Source organism: Hevea brasiliensis, chromosome 18, assembly GCF_030052815.1.
Source record: "Hevea brasiliensis isolate MT/VB/25A 57/8 chromosome 18, ASM3005281v1, whole genome shotgun sequence".
NCBI lineage: Eukaryota > Viridiplantae > Streptophyta > Magnoliopsida > Malpighiales > Euphorbiaceae > Hevea > Hevea brasiliensis.
The window spans coordinates 42,742,156-42,768,789 of NC_079510.1; the positions used below are offsets into that span (position 1 = coordinate 42,742,156).

Sequence of the window (26,634 nt, forward strand, 5' to 3'; positions counted from 1 at the left end):
TGGAAGAATTGGGCAATGGTCTTCATCAGGGCGATCCATTATCGCCATTTATTTATAATGGCTGTAAAACCCTTATGTTTGTTGATTCGGACAACTTATACTTCTGGAAAATTGGAAAGGGTTTCAATTGGAGATGATAATGTAGTTATCACTCATCAGCAATTTACTGATGATACTCTCTTTTTTACTCCACCTAATTTGGATTATGTAATTGAAATTTCTAGAATCTTAAGGTGCCTTGAGTTGATGTCTGGGCTTAGTGTGAATTTTCCATAAGAGTTTATTGTATGGCATTAATGTCAGTGACTCTTACGTTTAGTTGGCTGTAAAATTGAGTTGTTGCAAGGTGGGCAAATTCTGCACTCATTATTTTACCATCCCTTTGGGAGTAGATGCAAAAAAGTATTGTACCTGGTTGCCAGTAATTCACAAAATTGAAGAAAAGCTTTCTTTTTGGAAGGGCAAATTACTTTCAATGGCTGGTAGGATTGTTTTAATTAAGTCATGCCTCTATAGTATGCTTATTTACTATTTGTCCATCTTCAAAATCCCAAAGTAAGTAGCCCAAAGAATTGAGAAGTTGATGTGTTCTTTCTTTTGGTCAAGTCATGCATCCTCACAAAGTCTTCATTTGGTTAATTGGTGCACCTACTACAAGCAAAAGTTAATGGGGGTCTAAGCATCAAGGACATCCTACTCCACAACCAAGCTTTACTTTTCAAGTGGCTTTGGCATTTTGTTCACTCTCATGACTCTGTATGGGTGCGGACACTACAATCAAAATATAATTGTAACACCCCAAATTTTTAAATTTATTATTTTGTGAGTAATATTAATATTTTATTTTATTTAAATTTTAGAAAATTATTTGAAATTTTTCTGATTTTAGAAATCAGGTTTGATTCCCCAAAAATATAAAACTTTGATGATTTTTAAAAATTAATTTAAAGACCACATGGAAAACTAAAAATATATTTGGAGCCTACAAATTTTTCTGAGTTTTATAGAATTTTTTCGAAATTTTTGAGCCTCATTTTCGGTCCCAAGGCAGAATAAAAATTCAAAATTTTGTATCTTGAATTGGACCGGCTGAATCGAACCGGCCCTTTTCTTTTTCTTCTTCCTTCTCCCTCACGCGCCTGACCTCTCCTCCTTCCCCTCCCATTTTCTCTCTCCTCCCTCACCCCCAGGCCGCGCCGCTGCCTCCCCAGCCTCCCCACCTCACCGGCGCGCCGCCCCGGTGCCTCCCCACGGCCGGCCGTCTTCCCAGGTGGCCAAAAAACACGCGAACGCCTCCTTTGCACGCGCGCGATGCTTCACCTTTCCGGCTGAAATCCGACCGATCCGGCCACCGATTGGGATGGATCTTGTGTCAAATACCATCCACACCTCGAGAGCTTTCCGTAGACACCAAGAACACCAAAATCCATTGAGCGGTTTGTCCAATTTTTGTCCTGGAAGTTTTATCCCATTTTGATTTTTGGGCTAGATTTCTCGTAAACCGTGAATCCCACGAGAAAACTGAGAGTACCAGAGCGCTCCACTCTTCGAGAGTTTCGCGATAATATAAATTTTAAAATTTTTTGACACCGTTTTTCGATGGGTTCCATGGAACTTCGTAGTGTTTTTTCGAGCATTAAATGAGCTTAAAAAATTCCGTAAAAATTATATACTAACCCCCGTGTTGTGGGCTTCGTGTAGGTACCTTCAATTCTCAGAAATTCGACAGTTGGCCGGATCTGTGAATTTCCGGCCAGACAGACCGGCTACCGAAAAAGTCTTCGAATTGGATTGAGATTTTGGCTACCCCATCATTGTCAGACATCCCAAGCACGTCCCCGGAGTCAAAATCGGCATAGGTAAACCCGAACCTTGTTTTTTCATAATTTTCTAGTGCTTAAGTGGGATTAAAAATTCATAAAATATTCGTGGTAGCTCAGAAAATTATGATTCTTTTTGCAATAGCCTGGTAATATTGCTAAGGACCGCAAGGCAAAGTTTTAGAATTTTTAGAGTTTATTTGGGTAGTTTTTGCAAAAAGAGTCAATTATAAGGACTAAACTGTAATTTTACATATTGTGATTGATGACTGTTTGGATGGGCCCAGGAGGGGTTGTGTGATATGATTGAGTTGTGGGTGTATGGTTGGTGGATATAGAAGTGTGTTTTAAACCCATTTGTAGGTTGGGTAGGCCCTAGGCATAGGGGAGACTTTACCGGATTTTCGGCACTACTTAGGATATATTTAGTCTTTTCTTAGTTTGTATTGAGTCAATTGTATTAAATAATTGTAATAAAATTGTCAGGTGAGCCGGGATAGCCTTCTTCCTCCGCCCAACCGCCACAGTGACTGTTGTCAAGTTTGTGAGTAAAATATTAATTTTAATTGTAATTTCGATATTATTATATGTTCAAGCATGCCCATGCATCACTTATATGTATATATCTATGTAGTTAAACTCTAGGCACGTTTTATGTTACATTCACAACTGTTAAAGTGCCATGGATGTTGCTATGGTAATTTGGAGCAGTGTGCGTGCGTTAGCGTGCGTGTGATGTGGTGTTGGCTATGGATAGGACGGGTAGACACGGCTTGAGATTTTCGCTGGGACCCGATCCTTCGGGGTAGACACGGCTTGAGTTCTTCACTGGGACCCCGATTTGGTTTATTAAGCGAAAGTCCGGCTTGAGTTCTTCGCTGGCACAGGTTGGATTAAAAAGAGCTGTATAGGGGATCAGCTCCCATATATTTTATGATTTGATATTACTGGGTGTGTGAGTGCTCCAAATTGCCTTTTTGCTGTTATGATGTGAAAATATTGCTGATATTGCATTTCACTCTACAGGGTGCATTAGCTTTAGATAGTTATAGAGATTATGGTTAAAATTGATATTTTACGCTCTGAGTCGAACGCTCACTCCTGTTCATTATTTTTCAGGCTACAGGAGGATTTTTGTTGTGGTTAACCTGCTTTTCTCCTTCGCAGGTTGTTTATTAATGTTTGTGTAATTCTATTAACTACTAGAATTTCTGCATGTGTTAGAAATATTTATTTAATTTGAGTCTGTAATATAATTATCATGTTGGACCTGTAAACTTATTATAATATGCATGTTTGATGGACTGGATGAGGGAGCTAAGCTCCCATTTATTTTTATGACATTTCAGTATGTGAAGGGTGAGCTGAGCTCCCCAGTTGATTGTATATTGTGTTTACAGGTCGGGTGAGTAAAAAACTCTCCGTTGAAAGGTCCACTTTATGGCCGGACTCTGTCCAATTGAATTCTTGAAATTAGGCCCCAAATGGGCCTTAGAGTTGGGTTAAGGAATAGTTAGGCTTACTACGGGCCTCGGGGGCTTTAGGCTGGCCCAGGTCCTAGTGCCGGTCCGGCCCATAGGTTGGGTCGTGACAAATGTGGTATCAGAGCTTAGGCTCCAGATTTATAGGGAAAAATTGTCTAAAGTGTTGGGAAAAGTCTAATAGGAGTCACATGTGGAAAATAGGGTCCACATTCGTCTTGCATTATCATCTTTGCTTCTAGTTTCTACTTTATGTATTGTGTGTAAATATGAGTCTATAGAGCTGTGTAATATGCAGTTTTGAATTTTGTGGGCTAATGCTGCTGAATTTTAGGAAAATGCGTAGAAGCAAAAGAGCTACCACTGCACCAGAACCAGATGTGCCTGACGAGCTGTCAGCACAGGATGAGGTGCCTACCTCAAGGACGCAGGGTAGGAGGCCTAGAGCTGCTCAAGTAGAAAAGCAGCTGCCACCAGTTCAGGATCAGTCTTTTATGGCACAGGGTCCCATGGACCCAATGGCAGCTACTCTAGCTGGTTTACAGAGAACCATCAATATGATGGCACAGTACATGGTCCACCCTCCCCAGCAGCAGTGATTCACCGCACCAAGAGGGGAACCTTATAAATAAATAATCAATTATAAGAAGTTGATGCCTGGTACTTATAATGTGTCAGATGATACTTATCGGTTTTTGGATTCCTGCAGACAGGTAGGAACATAGTTGCAGTTAACTAATAGAAGACTTATAGAGTGTATGCAGCATGTCATGGGGCCTATGCCTAGACAATAGATGAATGACTACATATTACCTTGGGTGGAAGGTTTATTATGGACCCAGTTTGTGGAACTGTTTGTCAATCGGTTTGTACCAGAAAGTTTTAGAGATCAAAAGCAGTGGGCCTTTGAGGCCTTAAGGCAGAATGGTAGGTCTGTAGATGAATATGCTACAGAATTTCTGGAATTGAGCAGGTATGCCCCTACAGCAGTAGCTACAGAAACTATGAAGGTGAAGAGGTTCCTAAAGGGGCTTGACAGGACGTATGCAAACCTGGCCATGATATCTGATCAGTCTTTTGATGTGGAAGTTGATCGAGTCAGACATATTGAGATTAGCTATGCTGTGGATGACGGCGGAAGAGCAAAGAAAAATAGAGCAGAGAGTTCTTCAGGTGTTCCCCACATGGGTGCTCCAGAGAGCGGAGGCCAGAGTAATTACAGAGGTAGAAGTAGGAACAAGAAGAGTGGTTTTAGACACAAATCTCAAGGTTTCAGACCAGGGTACGGATCCAGCAGTGGTCATAGTTCGGGATACAACAGTTCTGGGTTTGGTTCAGGATCCTCCTTTGCACCTTGTGCACAGTGTGAAAGAGGACATTCAGGGCTTTGTATGATGGGTTCAGGAGTATGCTTCAGATGTGGCCAACAAGGTCACTTTGCTAGGGAATGCCCCGTGTTCAGCGAGCCATAGATGGGGTCAAAGGGTTCTATTGCAAATGTTCCTCGTCAATTGTATCCTGGTGCTTCCAAAGATGGCAGTGATCGCGATACAACAGGGCCGAGGACAAGGGAGACGTGGATTTGGAGGCAGATCAGGAGGTAGAAGTCAGTATCAGGGTTCTGCCACCCAGGGTAGGGGTCAAGCTCGGGTTTTCACCCTGACCAGCCAAAATGCTCAGGCTTCCAATGCAGTTGTGGCAGGTATTCTTTTAGTCTGTTCCTATGAGGCTCGTGTTTTAATAGATCCGGGTGCTATGCACTCATTTGCCTCCCCTGTGTTTGCCATGAGATTGGGTAGGAATCCTACAACTTTAGAATGCCCTTTGTTTGTAGCTATCCCACTTAGTGACAACATAGATGTAGACATAGTTTTTCCGGGTAGCCCAGTAGTAGTAGATGGAAAGATCCTCCTGGCAGACTTGGTTCCTCTACCAGTAATGGATTTTGATGTAATCTTGGGAATGGATTGGTTGGCAACTCATTATGCCACTTTAGACTGCAAGAACAAAATGGTGTATTTCCACATACCTGGTGTGGAAGAGTTTAGCTTTGACGGTGACTGGAGCGTGGCTCCATATAATTTAGTGTCAGCAATTAGTGCTAGAAAAATGTTGAGGCGTGGATGTCAAGGGTATTTGGCATTGATGAGAGCTACATCTGTAAAAGGTGTCAATATGGAAAATATTCTTGTTGTCAGAGAATTCATGGATGTTTTCCCTGAGGAGCTTCCAGGGTTGCCACCAGGAAGGGAAATAGAGTTCTGCATTGATGTTATGCCGGGTACAAACCCCATATCAATGCCGCCTTACAGGATGGCACCAGCAGAATTGAAAGAGCTGAAAGAGCAACTACAGGAGCTTTTGGACAAGGGTTTCACACGTCCGAGTACTTCACCCTGGGGCGCTCCTGTTCTATTTGTGAGAAAGAAAGATGGGTCATTGAGGTTGTGTATTGACTATAGACAGTTGAACAAGGTGATTGTGAAGAACAAGTATCTACTTCCTCGGATCGATGATCTGTTTGATCAGCTCCAAGGGGCTAGAGTCTTTCCAAGATAGACCTGCAATCAGGCTACCATCAGTTGAGAATCAGGAATGAGGATGTGTCCAAAATAGCATTTAGGACAATATATGGTCATTATGAGTTCTTGGTGATATCTTTTGGACTCACTAATGCACCAGCAGCCTTCATGGACTTGATGAACAAGGTGTTTAGGCCATTCTTGGACCGTTTTTTCATCGTATTCATAGATGACATTTTGGTATACTCTCGGACCTAGGAAGAACACGTGTGGCACTTGAGGATGGTGTTGCAGACTTTGAGGGAGCACCAGCTATATGCCAAATTTTCAAAATGTGAATTTTTGCTAGAAAGCATCTCATTCTTGGGACACGTGGTTTTTAGTAAAGGTATTCAAGTGGATCCCAAGAAAATTGAAGCTGTGACTGATTGGCTTAGGCCTACAACAGTCACTGAGGTGCGAAGTTTTCTGGGTCTAGCTGGCTACTATAGGCGTTTTGTGCAGGATTTTTCCAGGATAGCGGCTCCCCTAACTAAGTTAACTCGGAAGAATGTTCCATTCATTTGGACAGATGACTATGAGGAGAGTTTCTAGAAGCTTAAGGTGTGTTTAACCACCGCCCCGGTATTGACACTACTGATGAGTGGTGAAGGATATACCGTGTACTGTGACGCCTCCAGAGTTGGCTTAGGGTGTGTTTTGATGCAGAATGGAAAAGTAGTGGCTTATACTTCAAGGCAGCTAAAGAGGTATGAGCAGAACTACCCCACCCATGATTTAGAAATGGCGGTTGTAGTATTTGCACTAAAGATCTGGAGACACTACTTGTATGGTGAAGTGTGCGAGATATACACTGACCATAAGAGTTTGAAGTACATCTTCCAACAGAGGGATTTAAATTTGAGACAGAGGAGATGGATGGAGCTTCTGAAGGACTATGATTGCACCATCCAGTACTACCCTAGGAAGGCCAATGTAGTAGCAGATGCTTTGAGTAGAAAATCTTCTGGCAGCTTGGCGCACATATCAGCAAAGAAGAGACCGTTGATTCAAGAAGTACATGAGTTGATGGATCAAGGTTTAATCCTAGATCTTTCAGATGAGGGGGTATTGTTAGCCCATTTTTCAGTAAGGCCAGACTTGTGAGATAGAGTCAGAGTTTCCTAGCACAGAGACCAATAATTGATGAAGATCATAGAAAGAGTACAGTAGGGTAAAGGTGGTGAGTTTGGATTTTCCAATGATGGCACCCTTATGCAAGGTTCCAGAATATGTGTGCCTAACGTGGACAATCTCAGAAATGAAATCATATGAAAGGCACACTATACACTGTACAATGTCCACCCAGGCTCCACCAAGATGTACCATGATGTGAAAGATAGCTATTGGTGGAATGGCATGAAGAGAGACATAGCAGACTTTGTGTCCAAGTGCTTGACTTGTCAGAAGGTGAAGTTTGAACACGAGAGGCCGTCAGGGAAGCTGCAAGAGGTCCCTATCCCAGAATGGAAGTGGGAGATGATTACTATAGATTTTGTGACTGGGTTGCCTCGTACCACACGAGGATATGATTTGATATGGGTAATTGTAGATCGCCTGACTAAATCAGCTCACTTCTTACCTGTGAAGACCACATATTCTATTGCACAGTACGTCCAGCTCTACATTCGAGAAATAGTCAGATTACATGGAGTTTCTGCTTCCATAATATCTGACAGAGGACACCAGTTCACTTCTTGATTTTGGAGGAAGTTGTAGGAGGCACTTGGCACACAGTTGAACTCTAGTACCGCTTTCCATCCTCAGACAGATAGACAGTCCGAAAGGACAATCCAAACACTGGAAAACATGCTTTATATGAGTGTTTTGGATTTTGGAGGTCAATGGGATGATTAGCTACCTTTGGTGGAGTTTGCCTACAACAACAGTTATCATTCCAGCATAGGGATGGCACCCTATGAGGCACTATATGAAAGAAAGTGTAGGTCTCCTCTGTGTTGGATGGAGATGGGAGAAGCGAAGGTGCATGATGTAGATCTAGTGCAGTACACTTCAGAGATAGTTCCTTTAATCAGGGAACGATTGAAAACAGCTTTCAATAAGCAGAAGAGTTATGCAGACCCCAGACGAAGCGATGTAGAGTTTGCAGTAGGCGACTGTGTATTCCTAAAGTTTTCTCCGATGAGGGGAGTCATGAGATTTGAAAAGAAGGGCAAGTTGGCGCCTCGGTATATTGGACCTTTTGAGGTTACTGATAGAGTTGGAGCAGTTGCCTACCGGTTGGAGCTACCACCCAACCTTTCTCATGTTCATCCTGCATTCCACATCTCCATGCTCAGGAAATACATACCTGATCCTTCTCATGTGCTACAGCCGGATGTAGTAGAGCTGAAAGAAAACCTGACGTTTAAGGAGCAATCTGTAGCCATAGTGGACCACCAAGTGAGGCAGCTAAGATTAAAACAGATCCTTATGGTTAAGGTTTTATGGAGGAGCCAGTCAGTAGAAGAGTGCACCTAGGAGTCAGAGCAGGATATACGTAGCAAGTACCCTTATCTATTCAATGTGTAATTCTGTACTTTATTCTGCCTTGTGTAAAATTCGAGGACGAATTTTCTGAAAGGGAGGAAGAATGTAACACCCCAAATTTTTAAATTTATTATTTTGTGAGTAATATTAATATTTTATTTTATTTAAATTTTAGGAAATTATTTGAAATTTTTTGGATTTTAGAAATCGGGTTTGATTCCCCAAAAATATAAAACTTTGATGATTTTTAAAAATTAATTTAAAGACCACATGGCAAAACTAAAAATATATTTAGAGTCTACGAATTATTCTGAGTTTTCTAGAATTTTTTCGGAATTTTCAGTATGAATGTGAAATTTCATTAGCTACAGGCAATTCCATCTTCTCTCTATGGAGCAACATTTAATCTTCAATTAAATCTGCAGATTCTAATTTTCTTCCTCTTGAGCAAATTCAGTTTGTTATTGGTAATGGATGCATAATTCAATTTTGGCATGACAAGTGGGTTTCAAACTTGGCTCTCAAATTTTCTTTCAGCAGGCTATTTAATCTCTCATTGAATCAAGATGTTGTGGTTAATGATATAGGTTCTTGGGTTAATGGCAATTGGGTGTGGAAATTTTCATGGCATCATAATTTTTATGACTAGAAAACTCATTTATTGGTAGAACTTTTGGCTCTTCTTAGTTCTATACAGCCTTGTTCTTCTAGTGTGGATAAATTAATTTGGCAGCCTGCGAAGAATAGAGCTTTTCAGTTAAATCATTTTATAACTGCCTTCTTAGAGCTTCATTTGAATCATCTGATTGTTTTCCAAATGTTTGGTTAGGACTTGCCCCCCCTAAAGTTGAAATCTTGACCTGGTTGTCTTGCCATGAGAGGCTCTGTTCCAAGGATTGGTTGTGTCATCTTGGCATAATTCCCCTTTCTCAAAATGTTTGCCTGAGGTGCAATAAGGAAGTAGAAACAGTTTCACATATATTTCTTTCATGTACCTTTTCTTGGTCTGTATGATGCTGGTTTTTAAAGTGGTGGGGAATTTATTTTTGTGTTCCTAACTCAGTTGCATTACTTTTTCTTGAATAGAGATCAGTGGTTCTTGGAAAATTTCAAACAAAGTTATGGACTTCTCTCTTTTTTGCAATTCTATGGCCGTTATGGATTGCCAGGAACCAGAAAGTTTTTGAAGATAAAGACTCTTCTATAAATGATATTTGTAGCATCATTCTATATTGAGTTTCAATTTGGTTGAAGGCTTTGGACCTAAACTTTCCTTACACTGGTCAAGGATTATTACTTCATCCATCTTCTATCAAGCTTTGGTCTAATCCACCAACGGTTTGACTTGTAGTATCTTGGAGTGCACCTAATCTCAATTGTCTCAAATGGAATGTAAACGGCTCATCCTTAGGGAAGCCTAGTCCATGTGCCATTGGTGGCATGTTGTGCAATTCATTTGATACTTTTCTTTGTATGTTTTCTTGCCTTGCAGGTGTGGAGGATTCAAACTCAGCTGAATTTTTAGCTATTGAGAAGGCCCTTTCAATTTTGTCAGCAAGAGTGGATATTTGGTCCTCTTCTCTTGGTATCACAGTTGAATTAGATTCCAAGGTTGTTGTTTTATGGGTGGTTTAGAATCAAAATTTGGTCCATTGGTGGTTATATGGCACCTACAATTCAATTTGTAGCAAAATGGGAATTTTACCTTTTGTTACAGTTATCTATTCTTCAAGGAAAACCAATTTCATAGCTGATACATTGGCAAAATAGGGCATTCATTGTAGTGAAGATTTTATTGCTTGGTTGTGGTGCCCCTTTGATTTTTCTTGATTTTGGATTACTTTTCTGGAGTTTGGCATCCCCTTCTTTTGTATTTGATACGCATTTGTCTTGCTGATAATGGTTCTATCTTTCATGAGATTTTTTAGCATTTATGCAGCTGTTTTCATGTCATTTTGTTCAAGTTGCAGGTCAGCTATGTTTAGTTGTATTTCATTTAGCTTTATTTAGGTTTCTGATCTGTTTGCATCAAAATTTTTTTGGACCTTCTGGGTTGTTCTTAGTTTTGCTCTTAGATTGTTTATTTTGTCTTTTTCAAATTTTTTTCACTTAGCATGATACATCTTAGTTTGGGTGTATTGGGGTTGGCCTGGGTTAGTTAGATGTTCCCATGCTAAGTTTTTCCTAGATTTCCTAATTAATAAAAATTTTGCTTGTAAAAAAAAAAAAAGGAGGTTTGTAGGTACAAAAGTTAAGCTAGTGCATTTAGTTTACGCCTTAAAAGTGTCATTCAACAGTCATTATTCATCCCTGAATGTTTAAATGAAAATTTAGAAATTTTTTTACCTAGATTAGGTCTACATGGTAGACTGAGTCTAAATAAAAATTTCCTAAAAATTTATACATATTAATAAACTCAGTCAATGGTGTAGCCTAAAAGGAAGTTCTGCATTAAGAATCTTGAATTTTTTTTCTATGAGAAAATCGAAATGCCAATTATTCATCTTCTTTTTATGGGGACTCGTTATAGTCTGGTTCTGTTGAATGATAATATCAAGCACACACACAGAATAAACAAAAGACAATCAAAAAATAAAGAACATAGATTTTATGTGGTTTAGCAATGAGCCTATGTCCATGGAGCTACTACAATCTTTTACTACGAGAAAAAATTCAGCAATATATCATTTTAGCGTTTCCTATATATATAGCTGGCTGGCATCACTGGTACCCAAAATACAATGATGTCTCTACCCATAATAATAATGCCCTGACTCAAAAAAATACCGTACCCTCCATGCACAGCGTCCCCTCCATTTTGGGCTTTAAGTGTCCAGTAATACTCTTAATATGCGCCACTTTAACTCAATAGGTTGTACATTTTAATCAACCAGAATGTGCAAAGAAACTGTCTAAGGCACAGAACAAAAACCAGTATGATCTTTTAAGTCATATATGGTCAGGTTTACAGGTCTATGTTAAATCCACAATATCTGGTAGGGGTGAGCATTCAGTTCAAACCGAACAGAACTAAATCAAACCAAATTAAATTATAAAAACTAAATTACATATTTTAGAAACTGAATCGAACCAAAATGGATGAAAAATCAAATCGAATCGAACTGTTCTATTTCGATTCGGTTCGGTTCAAACCGATCGATTTTGATTTTTAATTAATTTTTAAATTTAGACTTGATTTTTAAGTTATTTGATCTAATTTTGACTTTGGTTTAAACCTAATAAATATTAATCAATAAAATTAAATAATTTATATATATATATATAATTAAATATAATTTATAAATTCCTCATAAAAATAAATCAATTCAAAAATCGATTCGGTTTGATTTGATTCGATTTAAATATATAAAATTACTATTCGATTCGATTCGGTTTAATCGATTTTTGAATCTTCAAAACAAAACCGAACTGAAATAACCGAAATTTTTATAATATAAAATCGAACCGAACATATTAAACTTTAAAACCGAACTGATTGAATCGAATTGACTCAGTTCGGTTCGATTTTTCGGTTCAAACTGAAATCTGCTCACCCCTAATATCTGGTGCAAGTTTATATATCAACCCAGATGAGTACATATAAATTTCTCTCTTGCATACTAACATGATGCATTAATGATTTCAACAATACATCTCGACTCAAAAATGGCCTTTCCCTTCAACGTTCAGCATTAACCTTTATGTAAATGGAATAACCATCTATGTGTTTCATTGTTTGGATTCTTTTCTTATCCAGAATGTATACTTCTAATGACTTTGGCAGTCAAAACCATGAAATTTGCATTGCGGAATTGTTCGAGTTAAGTTAGTATAGACAATTCTCATTTCTCAGGGGTAAATTGCAATTGTGACATCTGATGTGTTATTTTGACCCATTTTTTCCAGAGACAAATGGTTAGTGTTTTAAAGGGAAAGATTAATGAGGTGATTGCTGCGAAGTTGGAATTCAACTATCTTCCCATTGCTTTGAATAAATTTCATCTCGCAAATTTGGGATGTTCAGTTGGACCAAACACCTTTTTTTTACGTCTAAGATTTACCAGAAGCTATCAAAAATTAATATCAGCTGCAGTTCTTTGCATCTTAAATTCTAGAATTCTAAGTTTTTTTTAGTGATCAAGCAATGAATGACTTCAACACTTTGTTTACCTCTCTACCACAAGAAAGGCAGTATTTCACAGTAGGGTTGCTTGGTTCTTTCTATGATAAATTGCTTCCCAAGTCCTCTCGCCATTTTGTGCATTACTCTATAGCACTCCGCTAGCTATCTAAGGTGCCAGAAGAGTTGTTGGATGAGTACTCTCATACATGGAACAAAAAGGGTTCACTACACAAATGCTCCAAATGAAATAGTCAATGCTTATTCATCTAAATTTGCCAAGGACATTGGAAAATTTTCTGAATGATATATCTAAAGAACTTGTGATTGGGGGGATGATGACATTTGTTACACTAGGTATCCCCAATGGAATGCCTTTTTCTAATTTACCTAATTGCTTGCTATTTGAATGCATGGTGTTCAGCATTTTGGATAAAGGTGAAAGAGTTAAGGTGATGATCAACTTATATTTTCAAGTGTTATTTTGATGTGGCTTGAATTTTGAATATGTTTTTGTGAATCCGAATTGTGTTCCGATCTGAAAGTTTCGTGTTGTGACCTGGTTAGGATAAAAAGTGAGGTTTGTGGTAATATGGACCAATATAAATATTATAATATTTTACCATTTGCATTAGAGTTGTAAGCTGTTCAAAAAAATACTAGGGTTAGGATTTGAGAATTTTGAGTGATTGTATATTATTCTTTTCATTATAGTGAAACGTTTTCTCTCATATTGCCTGTGGACGTAGACCTTACAGTCGAATCATGTAAATTCTATATTATTATTTTCTTTTTTCTATATTATGTTCTATAATAAAACATAAAAACAAAAAAATAATTAGAAATCAAAACTCAAAAATCTTAAGGTTCGATTCGGTTTTCTTTGATTTCAGTTCAATTCGATTCGGTTCGATTCAATTTGGTTCGATTTTCTTTGATTTCCTATATATATTAATAATTTCGGTTCGGTTTGATTTTTTTTAATTTTTATAAAAATAACCGAACCTAACCGATTAACCGAAATTATCAAAATTATAAACTGAACCGAACCGATTGAATTTAAAAATTGAACCGATTGAACCGAATTGAATCGGTTCGGTTTGATTTTTCGATTTAAACTGAAAACTGCTCTCCCCTAGGAAGAATGTAACAGATTTAAGTATTTTGTTATTAATAACATTACAAATGGATATGATTATTAGGTGGTAATAGTATTAGCTTACTTTGAAAGAGTCGGCAGCTTATTATGCTGGATGGGCATGGATAAATTTTAATAATTATCCCTGAACTTATATAGTTGTAACACTACAGTCCTTTAACTTTAAAATATAACATAAAACCCCATAAACTTTCAAATTTTACATAGTAAAATCCCTCTGATTTTTAATTACTGATTTTTCAGTTAGAAACTGATGTGAATAGCTTTCGCATGACGCTTAGTCAATATTTCTCTCTCCTCTATTATGCAAATTGTAAAATTATTCTCTTTATACATGAAAAATTATTCTATCTATAGAGAGAAAAATGATTTAATTTACACATAGCTTGAGAAAGAAAAGAGAAATGCTGACTAAGCTCTATACTGAAACTGTTTAGGTCAGTGTTTAACAGAAAAACTGGTGATTGGAGGTTAGAGGAGTTTTACTGTATAAAATTTAAAAGTTGATGGGGTTTTATGTTATATTTTTAAGTTGAGGGACTATAATGTTACAACTATATAAGTTCAGGGATAATTGTCAAAATTTATTCAGATGGACACCTACATCAGTTAATGGTTGCATAATGCGGGATAGCAAATCTCATTTGAACTTGCTTGTAGTTTTCTCTGAACTCTGCTCGAGACATGCAAATGGTTCGTGTACTCTTGCCACATAAATCTAGATAGTTTCTTGGATGGTAATTATCGTAACAAGAAATAATATGCAAATTGGAAACCTAAACAAATTTGTATTATTTCATAGCTAATGATTAGTTTTTCTTTTTGTAACTGATAAAATAAATCACTTACATATTATGATAATTTATCTCTATTATAAAGTATACAAAAATTTCCCTAAAAGTTGTCACGTGACACTTTTTAAAGAGAACTTAGCTTGCTAATTAATATTATTATATTATTCTTTTGATTTTTTTCTTTAATCAATTATGTTGAATTTATAATTTTAAAAAATAAAATAATAAATTGCATTAAATAACTATTATTTTTATTTTTACAATCATTACTAGCAATGACTTAATTAGAAATGGATTTTTTTTTATTTTTAATTTGTTTCTAATCAAATTAAAAATAAATAACTTCATTTTAAAAGTGAAAAAAAAAAATTAAACTTTTTTTTTTAATAGCGTGTATAAGGAGTTCCTTATGTTTCTAGGAAAACTCTATCAATATATTTCAAGTTATCCTCTTTTATTGGCAGATAAAATGGGGATATGGCTCAACTACTAAGAAATAATTTGAATGAATCATTTTGGGCCAATAACTTAAATCAAAAAGTTATTTAAACTAGTTGAATTTAGAGTATTATAATTAGTATTAAAGTCATCTTAGTCAGAAAATTATGTGAATTTGATAGATCTGTACAAAAAGTTTATTTATAAGTAAAGATAGGATGGAACCACTCGAGGCACCCATGAATAATAATACCCAAAAATCTGATTTCAACTTAGCAATTATATCTAGTATAGTGCAATAATATTAGCACAACATCAATACTGAAATAAACATGCTGTAAAATTAGGGGAGATCGTAACATCTCACATTGATTTTAAAAAAATGGTTAATGGGTTTATATGGCCAAAAACGTAACTGCCCAAAAATAATGAGGATTAGCGATTTTGGACCGATGATTTAAGACTTAGGAAGTTATTTGGTTCAGATGGGATTTGTGTTGTTAAAGTGTGTGGCTACAACTTATCTTTAACCACGGGTAATCTTTCTTCACAAACTTATCAATTATGCACAATTTTCTAATTTAGTTTGATTTTGATAATAAAACTAACCCAAACTAGTAAGTCCAAATGAATAATTTAAGTTATTTATAATGGTTACTTTACTCGTAAATCTACCAGCTTCACATAATTTTTTAATTAGTGGGATTCTGATATCAATTATAATGCCTAAATTTAACTAGTAGAGATTGCTAGGGGTGTGCAAACGGTCGGTTCGGTTCCGAACGAAACCGAACTGATAAAATCGAAAACCAAAAATCAAAGATTTTAAAAATCGAACCAAATCGATTAATAAGAGAAAATTGAACCGAACCAAACCGATAAATATCGGTTCGGTTCAATTTTAAACTGATCAAACCGAAATTTATAAATTGAGCTTTTGATTTTCAATTGGGTTCGGTTCGATTTTAAACTGATCAAACCTAAATCTTATGGGTCGATTTGGTTTTCTTTGATTTTCTTGATATATATATATAATTTCCGTTCGGTTCAGTTTTTTTTTTTATTTTTTATGAAAATAACCGAATCAAACCGATTGAGTTTTAAAACCGAACCGATTGAACTGAATTAACTCGATTCGATTCGATTTTTCGATTTAAACCAAAAACTGCTCTCCCCTAGAGATGGCAATGGTAATGGTATTTACGAAATTTACCTTACTCCCAAAATTCATATATTATTGCTTGAATAATACCCAAACTTATTTAATTTTATATATTTTAATTAACTAATTTTTTTTCTTGACATGATTTGCACATTATTTTGTAATTTAAATTTTTATATATAATATTTTATATATCATATATTATATGAAAATTCTATTAAATTTTTAATACTGTAAAGTTTTTAGAATGATCATAATATATTATAATAATGACTTTCGAATAAGTTATGTAGTTAGTACTAATAGGGTTTCTCACACATGTGAAATTTCTTTAAGAGTAACTAGGATTAAAATTTAAATTTATATATTTCATAATATTGTCTCTTGTAGCAATCCAAAAGGGGGATGAATTGAGTATTAATTAAAAAATTTGAAGGATAGGTAGAGATTTTTAAGGGAGAGTGTCAACACAAATACTTTCAAGTTAGATTAGTAGCACTCTAATTGTTTATTATCATCAAAACATATATTAAGATGCCTAGGTCCAACACAAATATTTTAACAAAGTAATAAATTTTAATAATTAATTAAAAATTAACTTTTATGACACTTTTAATTTCAATTCAAATCGGATATATAATTTAATAAAATATTTAAATTTTATTTATTTAAAAAAATATAAAAACATATAAATGTTATTATAAAAAATTTTTATTTTATATATATAATTACAATGAAATTGGTGCATTCCCCACTGATTGTTTCTTTTTAATGTGTGTTTAACTAGCTTGCCCCGTTACTCCACACATTGGTCCCTTTATATGCCTTTAGGCCAATGGTGACAAAAGCAACGGAAGATCAATGTCATAAATCTCATATTTATTAATGCAACTTGGAAGTAACTCCTCAAGAATTCCATATTGATTGCATATGAATTATGCAAATTAAATCAAATATAATAATTTTTTTTTCAATCAATATTGTGGTCCTTAAAGTTGATAGTGACAATTGATTGGTTATATTCTAACCAATTATTCTATACTAATAAGAACAACAACATCAATAACAATAATAATAATAATAAAATAATAATAATAATGTTATGAATTAGGGTAATTAATTAATTAATTACCCAACTGTATATATTTAAGAATGTCCTTTTCAATTAAATTGTGATCCTTCACAGAAAAATTGATATCAATATCAGAGGATAAAATTAATTATAGTGGTCAATTAGGCAACATATAAATGTATAAACGGAACGCATAATGGTCCTTTTTTTTATGCCTAGAAATTATATGCTGACAAGAAGATAGTATTATACCAAGAAATTATATATATATATTCTTCTATAATAATTAATTGAGAATCAAACTCGAGAATTCATAACTTAAAAATGATTTTAATATTACCGGACTAAACCTCATTGATAAAAACAATAATAATATTATTTACACAATTATGTTGGCTCTATCTATATAGAAAGTGCAAAGGTACCTAAAGTCCCAATAAACCTTGCCGTATGGTCTGAGCAAACGCAGCAGATTAACTGCTCAGAGATGGAAGCATTGGTGAGAGAAACAGTACTGAAAAACGATGTGGAAGGACCCATCCGAGCGATCGGAGGATTAGGAGCCAACAGCTACTTCAAAAACTCAGTCTACCAGGTTTTCTATTCTACATTTTTAATTATTGAATTCTGTTGCTCAATTATATTATTTTAATTTGAATTGTGACAAATTATTACGTTATGTATATATATTGCTTTTATTATTTCTAATGATTATAAATTTTGATTCACTGGCAGAGAAGAGCTGCAAATGTCACAAAGGATATAATAGATGAAGTAATCACCAAGAAGCTAGATGTGAAATCCCTCTCATCTGCTTCCAATAGAACAATTTGTCTTGCTGATTTTGGATGCGCAGTTGGTCCAAATACATTTACTTCTTTGCAATCTCTAATAGATATAGTTAAAAAGAAATATCTATCCCAATTCCCTAATGAACCCATGCCTGAATTTCAAGTGTTCTTTAATGATCAACCCTCAAATGATTTCAATACCCTCTTCAGGTCTCTCCCACCTGACAGGGAATACTTTGTGTTAGCATAATTACAGCAATCAGCATGATTATAGGAGATTTGTGTAACATAATTACAGCAATCAGCATGATTATAGGAGATTTGTGTAGCATAATTATAGCAATTATTATTCTTGTCCAAATTAGTTCATATTCTCATGTATAAATAGATGTAATATCTCTGTAAATGGGACACAGACAAATACACAATCCTTTTCTTCATTACTTGTATTCTTTCTTCTAACATGGTATCAGAGCCATAAAACTTTTATTTCTAGTTTTTTGGGGTCTCTCTGCTCTCTCTACAACTGTTACGGTTCATTCTTTCATACCTATTATTATACCATTTTTTTCCTCATCTTGTTATCAATGGAGAAATCGATATTTCAAAACCTATTACCTTGATTACATTGGTTCCAACTATAATCTTTGGGTTCAAGGAATGAAAAGTTTTTGATAGGTCGCAAGCTTTGGCGTATTGTTCTGAAGATATCACTCGCCCGACAAGAGAAACGATGAAAGCGATGCAAAATTTCTTTGACCGTCTTGAGGATTGGGATAGTAAAAATCATCGAGATCATCACAGTTTCGCAATACCTCAATCTCGTCAATACACATCCAGTTAGCTAAATATGACTCTGCAAAAGAAATCTGGGATTTTTTGGCTAATCGATATCAGACAACAGGACTTGCCCACTATTATCAGTTGTGGACTACTCTTCATAATCTGAAACAAGAAGCAGGTCAATCTGTGAATGATTTTCTTGCCCAGGTCCAACCTATTTGGAATCAAATATCTCAGGCCAAAATCAGTGAAGATCATCTTCATCTCATTCAAGTTCTAATGGCTCTTCGATCAGAATATGAGGCCGTTCGAGCGTCCCTGCTACATCGAAATCCACTCCCATCATTGGAAACTGCTATTCAAGAGATTATTTTTGAAGAGACTCGTCTCGGTTTGGATAAAACTCCTCAATTTGAAGCTGCTCTTGCAACTACTCGATCCTCACATCAGAAATCTGGCAATCAACTCTGTAAGAATTGTAATCAAATTGGTCATGCTTTTGCATATTGTCCTACCATAAAATGCAGATATTGTCATGGTTACGGTCATATTCTTGAACATTGTCCCACACGCCCTCCAAGATCAAAAGGAGGGCATTCTAAATTCAAGAATGTCTCAAAGCCTGGATCTTCCTCTGTCCTTCTTTGTTCTTTGCTCGAGGGCTCTACTGCCATCACCATGAGTGATCTTGAGGCACTATTCAAACAGGTTATCTCTTCTAATTCTCCTGCTGCCATGTCTGCCACTCCGGGTAATTCTTATTGGCTTTTTGACTCTGCATGTTGTAATCATATGACCACTAATATTAAATTCTTGTCTTCTGCAAAACACTGTATCTTCCTTACCACCAATCCATCTTGCAAATGGTACTAAAATGAACATCACACATCTTTGGTCATGTGTCTACCTCAAATCTTCATCTCCACGACACCTATTATATCCCTAATTTGGCACTCAATCTTATTTCTTTGGTCGGTTGTGTGAAAAAGGACTAAATGTTATTTTTCTCACCATGGTGTCAGTGCAGGATCCACAAGCGGGACAGATTCTTGGGGAGGGTCGCGAGTGGGTCGATTATTTGAGCTTACATCTTTACATCTTCCTCGAGAGATTTGTGTCTGCAGACTACAATCCCTAATTCCTCCATTCACCAATGGCATCTTCGTCTTGGTCATGCTTCTACCGATAAAATTCAACCTTTAATTTCTCGTGGATTATTAGGATCTACTAAGTTTGAGTCATTTAATTGTTTAAATTGTCGACTTGCAAAACAACTGCATTATCTTTTTCCCATAATAATACTACTTGAGACACTCCTTTTGGTTTAATTCATTCGACATTTGGGGTCCTTCTCCTATTTCTTCAATAAATGGTTTCGTTATATTGAAATAGTTATTGATCATTAATCTCGGTTTACTTGTATATATTTTTTTAAACATCGATCGAGTTATCACAAATTTACATCACATTTGCAAAAATGATTAAAACTCGATTCTCTTGTGACATTAAAATTCTCGAGCAGACAATGCCATGGAATATCGGGATTCTTCTTTGCTTGATTTCTTAGTCAACAAGGCACCGTTGTTCAACGTTCTTGTCCTCACACCTCTCAACAGAATGGGCGAGCGAGCATAAGCATCGCCATATTCTTGATTACATGCGTACTCTTCTTCTTTACGCCTCATGTCGAGAAAAATTTTGGGGAGAAGCGACTTTTCATCTTTGTTTATGTTATTAATCGTCTTCCTACCTTGGTTCTTCATAATTTATCTCCTTTTGAAAAGTTGTTTGGACAACCTCGACTATTCCATCCTTAAACCTTTTGGATGTGTTTCTTTTGTTCTTTTACAACCTCATGAACATACCAAATTAGAACCCCGTGCTCGTCTATGTTGTTTTCTTGTTTATGGCTTTGATCTCAAAGGGTATCGTTGTTTTGATCCTTTTTCTAATAAGTTACGCATCTCTCGTCATTTTACCTTTTGGGTAAATACTATGTTCTCTTCTCTTTCCAAATTTCATCACTCTGTCAATACTGACTCTCTATTTTCTTGACTCCTCCAAAGAAATTTGTTTCCAAGTCTGATCCAGTGATTGTGATGTGCTCAATATTAGCCCAACTACACACTTTGTTGAATCGGCACCGATTGTTGATCCAGTACTGCGCTGCATCTCCTCCTAGCACTACTCTTCGTCGTTCTACCGTGTAAGAGAAACTCCTCATTATCTTTACGATTTTCATTGTTACTCTACTATTGCAACCCTTCATGAGCCTCATTCTTATCGTGAGGCAAATCTTGACCCTCTTTGGCGACAAGCTATGGTGATGAACTTGGGCTTTAGAAAACTCATACTTGGGATTTAGTTGATCTTCCACCAAACAAGACTCCTATTGGTTGCAAATGGATTTACAAAATCAAGACCCGTTATGATGTAACTATTGAACGCTACAAAGCTCTCTTAGTAGCCAAATGGTACACTCAAGAGTATGGTATCGACTATTAGGAAACTTTTGCTCCGATGGCCCGATTAACATCTATTCGATCTCTTAGCTATTCTTGCGGTTCGTAAATGGAAACTTTTCGGATGGATGTTAAAAATGCTTTTCTTCATTGTGATTTAACAGAAGATGTTTATATGCATCCTACTCCTGTTTATCATTCTCCTCATAAGGTTTGCAAACTTCGGCGAGCCTTATATGGATTAAAACAAGCTCCCAGGGCCTGGTTTGCCAAATTTAGTTCCACTCTTGCTCAACTTGGTTTTCTCTCTAGTCCACATGATTACGCATTATTCACTCGTCGGTAGCGGTGGTATTGTTCTTCTATTTGCTTTATGTTGATGATATGATAATAACGGAGATGATTCATACGGTATTTTAGAGTTACAACATTATCTCAATCAACATTTTGAAATGAAAGACACAGGTTCTCTCGGCTATTTTTGGGCCTTGAAGTTTCTCAAAATTCGATGGCTATTATCTATCTCAAGCCAAGTATGCATCCGACTTACTTTCTCGGCGAGCATCAGCGATAGCAAAAGCAGTATCAACCCCATTGGAGCTCAATTGCAAACTTACACCTCTTGATGGCACTCCTCTTGATGATCCTACTTTATATCGACAGCTTGTCGGGAGTCTTGTTTATCTCACAGTTACTCGACCTGATATTTCATATCTTTGTTCATCCGTCGGCCGGTTTATATACGCTCCTCGCTCAACTCATTTCTCTGCGATGCCAGAATCCTTCTTTATATCAAAGTCACTCTATTTCATGGTGTGCACTTTTCCGCTACAACCTCACTAGTATTATCTGGCTACTCGATCTTGATTGGTGGTGATCGACGGATCGTCGCTCTACAAGCCAGTTATTGTTTCTTCTTGGGTAATTCTCTTATCTCTTGGCGTAGCAAAAAGCAAACTGTTGTTGCACGTTCTAGCACAGAATCTGAATATCGTGCTCTTGCTGATGCTACATCTGAATTACTTTGGTTACGGTGGTTATTAACTGATTTGGGTGTCACTCATTTTTCTGCCACAATACTCCATTGCGATAATAGAAGTGCCATCTGATTTCTCATAATGATGTATTTCATGAGCGTACCAAACACATCGAAATTGATTGTCATTTTATGCGTCATCATGTTGCTCATGGCACCATATGTTTGATTCCTATCTCCTCTGTCAAACCGTTGATATATTCACCAAAACGCATCCTCCGCTCGCTTTGGGATCTCTTAAGCAAACTCAAGTTGGCACTGTGCTACCACCTTGAGTTTGAGGGAAGTGTTAGCATAATTACAGCAATCAGCATGATTATAGGAGATTTGTGTAACATAATTACAGCAATCAGCATGATTATAGGAGATTTGTGTAGCATAATTATAGCAATTATTATTCTTGTCCAAATTAGTTCATATTCTCATGTATAAATAGATGTAATATCTCTGTAAATGGGACACAGACAAATACACAATCCTTTTCTTCATTACTTGTATTCTTTCTTCTAACACTTTGCAGCCGGGGTGCCGGGTTCTTTTCATGGCCGAGTATTCCCTAAATCTTCCCTCCATGTTGTGCAATCCAATTATGCACTCCATTGGCTCTCTAAGGTACCAGAAAGTTTGGTAGACAAGAACTCTCCTGCGTGGAACAAAGGGAAGATTCACTATGCAGGCGCCTCTGATGAGGTACTTAAAGCATATAGAGAAAGATGGGCTGAAGACCTAAATAATTTCCTGAACACAAGAGCTGAAGAGATAGTGCCTGGAGGGATGCTTATAGTTATCATGCCAAGTATTCCTGATGGAATGCCTTATTCTGAACTTGCAAATGGCATATTGTACAGTAGTTTCGAATCAACCCTCCTTGATATGTCGAAAAGGGTATGTCAATAACTTACTACTGCTTTCAAAATAGCCAAAAAAAAAATGATAGTTTTTTTATTGAATTCGTCTTTTTTTTTTTTGTCAGCAGGGAATAATAAGTGAAGACCAAGTGGATGCCTTCAACTTGCCAATATATGCTGCTCCTCCAGGAGAATTTGCTGCTGTGGTGGAAAAGAATGGGTGTTTCGACATTGAAGCAATAGGACTAACAAATCCAGCTCCTTGGCTAACAGATGACGTGCACGTTGATATGAAAGAATATGTGAGGCACATTAGGGCTCCAATGGAAGGAATGTTCACCAAACACTTCCCAAATGAAATTGTGGATGAAATGTTCGAGCAGTTACTGGTAAATAAACTTCCGAAGGTCTTCGACAAAATGGAAAGAGCTTACAAGGACAAAATTCAATCTTACTACGTCCTTCAACGTAAATGATTACGATTAAAAATTTAATTTGTCTGGCTGGTGAAGCTTTCTTAATGCTTTTTAGGCATGGCATAATATATTATATATATGTGTGTGTGCAATAAAAGAAAATTTGTGGTCTTAAGTTGAGTGTATTTAGTGTAAGCCTGATGGCTTAATTAGGTTAGTTGTGTGTTCTCAAGTTAATAAATTTTTCTTAATTTTTTAAAATGTTAATAAAATTTTAGCTTATAAGAAAAAAGAAAATTTATGAAAAAAATTAGTACATAATAATGAAAGGAAAAAAAAATTGTAAGTTAATCAATGTTCCAAATGCATGTTGGATCAAATTTGTGACTTGAAAGTTACAGGTTTAAACCACGGAAATAATGTTTCTGCAAAGTAAGAGTAACGTATGTCAATCTTTCCCAAAGCTCAAAAGTGTAGAATACTTCGAGCCTGTTTAGTTTAACTGTTGAATATAACTATTAGCTTATAGTTGATAGCTGATTTATGTTAAGTGTTTGGTAAAACTATATTTAGCTGTTGCTATTGATATGTGAAAGGATTAATAAGGGTATAAATTATATAATTTATTTTATTATTGAAATAAATATAAAATTATAAATTTATTATATTATATTATTTATTATATTATTAAATTAAATATATAATTATTAAATAATATATTATATCATTTATTTTATTATTGAAATAAGAAAATAATTAAATTTTTTAAAAAATAATTAAATAACTTTAAAAATATAGATAAAATAATACAGTAATTATTATTGTTGATAACGAAAAAACTTATAATTAATTTTAAGTTTTTATATATAAATAAATATTTTATATTTTATGTTATTAATAAAAATATTTTAACAAAATTAAAATGCGATAATTAAAATATTAAAATTATAAATAAAAAATATTAAAATATTAATTTTTGAGTTAAATAAAAAAGGATAATATAGTCAAAATAAAAAATAAAATAAAATCAGCTATCAGCTAACGAGAAACAACTCTAAAAATAGAGTTGATATAAACACTCCAGTTCATCTATTTGGATGTCTATCAGTTATCAGCTGCATTCAATAGATGAACCAAACACCCTTTTCATGGACTAATAATAGAATAAAGAAAATACAAAACATCTCCCAGAAAACTCATATGCTGCAAGAACAACATGGCCTTGCTAAGAGCTCGACTTTTTCTTCAAACTAATCAAAACCAAAGGTTTGTGAATAAACATAATATATAGCAGCCCCTAAATTGACAGCAAAAATATTGCAAAATTGTGGCACTATCCTTCTTTTTATATCTGTGAAGCGTATAAAACTTGCTTGAGGATATCGTAAATTGAATTTCTTAATTAGTAAAAGTTATTAACTCCCGTGTAGAAATTAAAATTTACAAAAATTCAATTTAATTAATTTTTTTTATAAATTATTATCTTTAAAATGAGAGAATTCAATTATTTTTAACTTAAAAAATTAATTAAAAAATGATTGTATAAGAATTCAATTGAAATTTTTTTATAAATAATTTATTTTAAAAGAAAACTTAAAGAAAGAAAGCTATTTTTTCTATAGCTAATAAATTATAATTTGGTTCATTAAACTTCCTTTAAATAATAAAAAAAATAACTTTGTAACATTATATCAAGTTTTGATTGTGTCACGACCCATCCTATGGGCTGGACCGGCACTAGGATCTGGGCCAGCTTAAAGCCCTCGAGACCCGTAGTAAGCCTAACTATTCCTCAACCCAATCCTAAGGCTCATTTTAAGCTCAATCCAAGAATTCAACCGGACAGAATCCGGCCATAATGTAGACCATACAACAGGGAGTTTTTGACTCGCCCGACCTGTAAACACAATATATAATAATATGGGGAGATCAGCTCATCCTCCATATACTCATAATATCATAGAATCAAATTGGAGCTCAACTCCCTCATCCAGTCTAATCATACATGCATTTAATACGTTTACAGGTCTAACATGGCAATTATAATACAGACCCAAATCATATAAGTATTTCTAACACATGCATAATTCTAGAAGTTAGCAAAATTATACAAAATATCACAAACATAAATAGATGACTTGCGAGGGAGAGAAACAAGTTAGAACTCAAAAAGAGATCTCCTGTATCCTGGAAAAATAAGGTAAACAGGAGTGAGCATTCGACTCAGAGAGTAAAATACCAATTTTAATCACAATTTCTATAGCTGTCTAAAGCTAATGCATCCTAAAGAGTGGAATACAACATCATCATAATTTTCATACAAATCACATCAGAACAGCAAAAAGACAATTTGGAGCACTCACACACCCAATAATGTTCAAATAGTACATATATAGGAGCTAATCCCTATCTGACTCTCTTAATCCAACATCTGCCAGCGAGTGTCTCTCAAGCCGGACTTTCGCTTAATAAACTAAATGCGGGGGCCAGCAAGATCATCTTGAGCCGTGCCTATCCCGACTTATCCATAAAGACCAGGTCCTAGCGAGTGTCTCTCAAGCTGCATTTACCCGTTCTAACCATATCCATTACCACACTACACGCACACTGCTCTAAATTACCACAAACAATATCTATGGCACTTCATTAATTAAGAATGCAATATAAAATTTGCCTAGTATTTAACTACATAGATACATATTTATAAGTGATGCATGGGCATGCTTGAACATATAATAATATTGAAATCATAATTAAAATTAATATTTTACTCACAGACTTAAACCGATGTTACTACGGCGGTTGTACAGAGGAGGAAGGCTGTCCCGGCTCATCTGACAAATTTCATTGCAATTATTTAATATATTTGACTCAATACAAGTTTGAAAAAGATCAAAGATATCCTAAATCGTGTCGAAAATACAGTGAGTCTCTCCTATACCTAAGACCTATCCAATGCAAAGGGCTCAAAATGCACTTCTATATCCACAAGTCACATCCACAACTCAATCACATCACATGGCCCCTCCTGGGCCCACCCAAACAGTCAACAATCATAATTTAAAAAATTACGATTTAGTCCCTACACCCATTTTGCAAAAACTACCCAAATAAGCTCTAAAAATTCTAAAACTTTGTCCCACGGTCCTTAGCAATATTATTAAGCTAATGCAAAAGGAATTATATTTTTTTAACCTACCA

At 35.5% G+C, this 26,634-nt stretch overlaps 1 protein-coding gene and 1 pseudogene across 1 annotated transcript; both read left to right on the forward strand.

Annotated features, from left to right (window-relative positions):
- Positions 1 to 12,252: 12,252 nt before the first annotated feature.
- Positions 12,253 to 12,960, forward strand: LOC131175884 (loganic acid O-methyltransferase-like; annotated as a pseudogene).
- Positions 12,961 to 17,552: 4,592 nt separating this feature from the next.
- Positions 17,553 to 23,635, forward strand: LOC110653707 (loganic acid O-methyltransferase). The gene is made up of 5 exons (XM_058140909.1): positions 17,553 to 17,692; positions 17,833 to 18,126; positions 21,808 to 21,811; positions 22,690 to 23,054; positions 23,146 to 23,635. The coding sequence occupies exons 1-5, from the start codon at positions 17,585 to 17,587 to the stop codon at positions 23,491 to 23,493; spliced, it is 1,119 nt and encodes a 372-aa protein (XP_057996892.1). The 5' UTR covers positions 17,553 to 17,584; the 3' UTR covers positions 23,494 to 23,635.
- Positions 23,636 to 26,634: the final 2,999 nt, after the last annotated feature.

Bases quoted from the DNA above. Each gene is read 5' to 3' on its own strand.
- LOC110653707 (XM_058140909.1), top strand. From the start codon at position 17,585: ATGGAAGCATTGGTGAGAGAAACAGTACTGAAAAACGATGTGGAAGGA. The intron at 17,693-17,832 runs GTTTTCTATTCT...ATTCACTGGCAG, and splicing joins TCAAAAACTCAGTCTACCAG to AGAAGAGCTGCAAATGTCAC. The intron at 23,055-23,145 runs GTATGTCAATAA...TTTTGTCAGCAG, and splicing joins TCCTTGATATGTCGAAAAGG to GGAATAATAAGTGAAGACCA.